The 6,000-nt window shown below is 39.9% G+C and overlaps 1 protein-coding gene across 3 annotated transcripts in view; it reads left to right on the forward strand.

Moving 5' to 3' along the window:
* Nucleotides 1–5,025, forward strand: part of asic2 (acid-sensing (proton-gated) ion channel 2) — a 412,784-nt gene extending 407,759 nt beyond the window's left edge. For all 3 annotated transcript variants that reach the window (XM_031318779.2, XM_031318780.2, XM_031318778.2), the window contains one exon: nucleotides 3,001–5,025. In XM_031318779.2, coding sequence (XP_031174639.1) covers nucleotides 3,001–3,102 — 102 coding nt within the window. In that variant the 3' untranslated portion in view covers nucleotides 3,103–5,025. The remainder of the gene's footprint in view (nucleotides 1–3,000) is intronic.
* The last annotated feature ends 975 nt before the right edge of the window (nucleotides 5,026–6,000 follow it).

A 6,000-nucleotide genomic window follows, 5' to 3' on the forward strand; every position in this document is an offset into this window, starting at 1 on the left:
GTGCATTTCTCACATCACTATTTACATTTGCACAACAGTTAATGCAGTTCTCAAAACAATTAGTACAAACTGCAAAACGTAGTTGATAACCTGCAAAAGCGTGTCACTTGCTCAAAATGGATAGCTCATTCCTCAAAAGCAAGTATTCATGTCAATGAAAGTGTCAGTATCATCAAGATGAAAAGTCCTGACACCATTGTTTATGAACAAGATAGTCAAATGGCTTTGTCATGTTTTCATTATGACAGTTTACTCTGTAAATGTTTTCCAATGCAAAAAAGTCAGATCTTGGTGACACTACCTGAAAATGCTCAAGACAGCACTATATACTATTTGCACAGCCATTTGAAAAATACAGTAAAGTTACACATTACTGTATTTAGTGAGGTAAATGAGTACAAGACACTGAATATGTATGTTTCACATTTTTACTGCATATGCTCTTTGCAATTCTAATTTGTTCACAGCATTGTGCAAAAGAAAAAATACACCCTTATTTATAACAAACATAAACTCCCTTTGGGTACAGCTGTGCACAACAGTAAACAATATTGCAGTACATATTTGAACTGAACATACAACATACATAGTACTGTAATCATTCATGAACATCCAGACGTTCCTCTGTCTGGCCACATATTTTCATCTACATCACAGCGAATATCATCTCTTGCAATGCAGCGAGGAAAGTATCTCCTCGAGTGGCGAATCCACCCTCTGCAGGACTCTGCTGTGATGTCATCACATGCTGCATCCATGGCCTCTAGCAGGGCCATTTGGGTATGTGGATGCCGGTCATATACCTTCCACCTCCAGGAAGAGAAAAACTCCTCTATTGGATTTAGGAATGGTGAGTAGGGAGGGAGATATTCCACCAGCATCCTATTATGTGCTGCAAACCACTGTCTGACGACATCTGAGTGATGAAAACGCACATTATCCAAAACAACAACATGCTTGTTCAGATGGTCTCCAGTTAGACCCCTCTCATTCTCAGGGATTATGTCCCTGTAAAGAGTGTCTAAAAAAAGTCAGCAGATGTTGTGTGTTGTATGGACCAAGACGGGGGATATGGGTGAGGACGCCGTTTTCTGAGATGGCGGCACACATAGTAATATTCCCTCCTCGTTGGCCTGGGACATCAATGGTTGCTCTCTGTCCAATGTGATTCCTTCCACGTCTTCTACCTTTTGCCAGATTGAAACCCGCCTCATCAAGGTATATGAATGTGTGCAGCGGTTCCCTGGCCTCCAGCTCCAGTACATGCTTTATTACAGAAGAGGGAGTGAGAAAAACTATAACAACTTTTCCTGTGTAACATAATGCATTTTGGACAACATATTGCACAGTATGCACTGTGAATACACATACACAGAACTGCCATGTAAGTGTAGTGCATGACACTACACAAAGTAAACAGTTTACAGCACTGAACATTAGAATATGCATAGAACACATACATGTTTTACCTGTACATAATGGTGACGGATCTCCTTCACTCTGTCGCTGTTCCGTTCAAATGGCACATTGTACAATTGTTTCATGCGCATTTCATTCCTCCTGAGCACACTGTAGCGACTGAAACAGATTCAATATTCCCAAAGACGTTGTCATCCTCTATAACAGCACTTTGTATCTCTCTCAAACTTATGGCATTGTTTGCAATCACCATTGCACAAATGGCTTACTCTTGTTGCAGAGTAAAAATATGCCCTCTTCCACCTCTGCAAGGTTGTCTTGCAATCCTGTGTGGTGCAGAGTAAAATTACAGTAAATATGGCAAATCTTTACTGTAACACTACTGTACACTACAATACACTAAATGTGTGATGCAGTAAAGCTGTACGTCTAAATGTAAAATGTACAGTGACAAGTTATTGTCCCACTGCAAGCTTCATGTATGACACAATGACAGTAGTGCAGTGCAGATTGTTTAGTGCTGAATTACTGTCCATTTATACACACCTGTTCTCCTGACGAAATGTTTGAATAATTGAATTTACAGTGGTTCTCCCAACATTTGGCTGCACCCTACGACCAGCCTCAGCCATTGTGAGGCCGTGATTGACAACATGATCCACAATTGTAGCCCTGATTTCATCAGGGATCCGCCTATGTATTTGGCCTCTTCTTCCTCTTCCCCTGTTTTGTCCCCTTCCCCTTCCTCCCCGCACCCTCACCCCTCTTCCACGAGGCTGACCTTCCATTTCTGTGTCACAGTATTGTAGAAATGGTACACACTATGTCCTGCTTGGTTCATATATGCTTGTAAAGTGGGGGTTTATGGGATTCAGCTCTGACAGTGATTGTAGAGAAGTGGCTTATCATTGGTTGCAACTAATGCTTCACACACCCCTTCTCATCAGTGAAAGCTGAGATTCACCTGAGAGAAATTGTTCAATTTAGGAGACATTTTCAGGAAAAAAAAGATTAAAAAAAAATTGTAAAATTTGCTTGACAGATTTTGACAACTAGTTCAACATTTTTGTATGTAATGACTCAAGCAATGAAATGAGGACTATTAGTTTTATATGGAATGACTATTCAGCATTCACAATAGTTAATTTTGACTGACATGACATAAGCAAATGATGTTATAAAACAGCAGAGAGTTGTATGAAAGCAATTGATGCATGTCCAAAAGCATTTGCAATTTGTTGGAAGGAATGAGAAACTGCTACTATGATGTGCAGAAATGACTAAATGTTGTGGAGGTTGAACTAACTGTTGTGCAAATGTAAATAGTGATGTGAGAAATGCACCAAAGTGACTGAGAAAAACTGTAACTTATTTTCCTGTTAACCATCTTGCTAATGTGACTGGATAGTGCTGCCATGTTACTGGATAGTTAGCATATCAGTGGCTAGCTCTCCAGCCAAAGTAGCATGGCAAGTTACACAAGTAGTCACCACGTCACCACGTCACCAGAAAAAAATATTTCACAAGGATGCCCAAAGGAATTTGCTCTAGGCACTAACTATTTCAATCTTTTTTCCCCAGAGTTCCTGTGACCAGGTGGCAAACCACTCAGAGTCCATCAGCCACACTGTGACAGTCCCCCTGCAGACAACGCTGGGCACCTTGGAGGAGATCTCCTGCTGAGGCCCCCCCCGCCTGTGCCCCTCTGAGCCACACACAGCCAGAGGCTGCCTCCACTGGGTGGCGCTACATCCTCCGTTACGGCATCCTGCAGGACCTGAACAGGGGAGGGGAGGAGACGAGGACAAGAACAGAAATTGGCCTAAGGACAGCGCTGTGCTCTGTCACACTGCCCTGTCTGAAACACTGATGGGGATTAAGGAGCTGTCAGCTGGACTTATCAGCCCTCTCTGTCACCCTGCACTGTACTGTGGTGGGAGGGTGGCCTCCACTGTGCCAGACCTGCAGTGGGTTCTCTGTCTCCACATACATGCACACAGAAAATCTGAGAATGGGTGGGACAACTACCCATAAAGGGGTCTTACCCCTGTGCAGCATATCTATGTAACAAACACATTCATAAGTCGCTCACTGCCAAATGAACTGTACAAAATTGGTTTTGAACTGCATGCATCGCTCTATCTTGCTCTATTCTGCTGATGCATATGCTGGACTGCAGTGTTGCTTTACTATACATGTGTGCCATTTGTCTCTCTCTATCTGCAGGACAGGCCTGTGACAAGGCCCCAGGTGAGATATCAAACTTTGAATGTACAGATTGAACATATGGTTGTTTAAAAGCATAATTCAGGTGATACCAATCCTTCGAAAATGTATTCTAATGAGCGATTATTTCTTCGTTAATTATCTTGAAGGGAAAGGTGGTTGGTAATGTATGAACATTACTGAGGGGGGGAAAAAAAAAACTTTGTTCCCTAAAAACAGTGAAATCTGAACATTTTGCAGCCCACATTTTTGCATATTTTTTCACCTGTCAGTTTCAATTTAGTCAGTTTACTAAAAGGCATGTTTGCTATGTGATTCCTGGGGTGTAAAGCTCTTCCCTACAGACATATTTGAAGGGATGTCATCCTCTTACTGTTAATTTATATGAATAAATGACTGGCTTCTGGCTGCACCTTGTTTGCCTGCCAGACAGCAAGCCATGTACAAACACTGCAACAAATGGATATACCCAGTGTTGTTGAAACATTATTTCATTAAGAGAATGTCAAAATGATATTTCAGACAGCTATTACCACTTTATCAAGGGTGGAATCATTTTGACTTTCAACAAAAACAAAACAACCCCAGGCTTGACAATTTTAATCAATTTTCATGATCATAGAACTTGTTACAAAAGCACCATGAGGGGGTTCAGCCAGGATTTTTTTTAGGATATAGGGTCTGCTGTGATATGGTGTAAATATCTGGGTTTTTTTTCTCATAAAAATGGGTACCATGCAGATGTGCCCAAAGCAGATCTAATCTAAAAGAACATCAACTTCAAGTCCAGAAGTGACTTCATATTTGTCACATTTTTTTCATAATGTTACTCTTTCAGTAGGTGAGAATGTTACATAACAGGCAGTAGCATTTTGAAGGCAGTTCAATGTCATGCTAAATACACTTTGCTACAAACACCAGGCTTTCTTTCCAATACAGGTCTGTCTGAGCTTTCAGTGTCCTCAGAAACAACAGTTACATATAAACGGCTTTACACCAAAAGTTTGTGTAAGACCATGTGGAAGATTTAGTGTATCTGAATTCATGATCATCCTAGCTTGGTCTTTGTCATCATGGTAATGTACATTACAGGTAGGAATGAATTCAAGTGCTTTTGTTTGAATTATGATTTCCCGTCTGTGGCTCAACCTGCTGTGTGTACTATCTCATGTTGTGGCTTCAGATGAACAAAATTCTCAGCTGATCTGCAGGGGTGTGAGACAAACGTGTCTCGCTTCTCTTGGTGACAACGACACTGGCTGATTCTTCTCTCTACTTTGGCTTCAATTGTTATCGCAGGACAGCGTTTTCTCATTTTGTGATGCAGCATACAGTGTGTGTTTTTAATGTGAAACAATTAAATTAAAAAGTTGTTTTGCAGTGGTGGCGTTCTGTTGTGGCAAGGCAAGTTTATTTGTATTGCACTGTTCAACAAGAAAGCAATTCAAAATGCTTTACAGTACATAAGAGATAATGTAAAAGAAATACAAGGCAATGGAACAAGATTAAGAGTCTACAGCCATGCTAACAGCTCTGTGAGATCGTACTGAGCTAAATGTCAGCATGCCAACATTTTCTAATTAACACTAAACACAGATACAGCTGAGACTGATGGGAATGTCATTAGTTTTACAGGTATTTGGTCATTAACCAAAGTATCGGACAAAATCAAAAAATGCCTCATAATGGCGCCAGATAAAAAAGTTATTATACTGTAGTTCAGCCAGAAGGAGACTCAAAATCAAAAATGTCAACCTCATGTGATGCTACAAGAAAAGTCAGGGAATCTCCAGTAGGATTTATCCTTTGGGGTCCATTGATGTCTGTATACATTTTAGTGGCAATCCATCCAATAGTTGTTGAGATGTATTTCAGTCTGGACCAAAAGTGTTTGACTGACAGACATAGCAGCATTACCTCCCTAGAGCCATGCCGCTAGCGTGGCTAAATAAAAAAAAATATATATAATAAGATGAATGATATGATTAAGCTTATATTAAATAAAATGGAATAAACAGAAAAAAGTGCATAAGAGATATGAATGTAAATCCCGAAATGTATTCTAAAAAAATAAGTAAACTGAAGAGTTTTGAAGCAGCAGTGTGTAGGATTTAGGAGGATCTATTGGCAGAAATGGAATACAAAATTCATGGTCCTGCTTGATGCCCACTACTGCTATTATTATTATTATTAATCATAGTTATATTATTATTACTGCTATTATAACTATAATTGTTGCTACAGTTCATATAATTATATTATACCCACTGCTATAATTATTATTAGTCATATTTCTATTTGTATTATTATAGTTGTTAGTATTGTGGTTGCTGTACATCCCCTCTCTCTCTCTCC

This window comes from Sander lucioperca, chromosome 21, assembly GCF_008315115.2.
Source record: "Sander lucioperca isolate FBNREF2018 chromosome 21, SLUC_FBN_1.2, whole genome shotgun sequence".
Lineage (NCBI taxonomy): Eukaryota > Metazoa > Chordata > Actinopteri > Perciformes > Percidae > Sander > Sander lucioperca.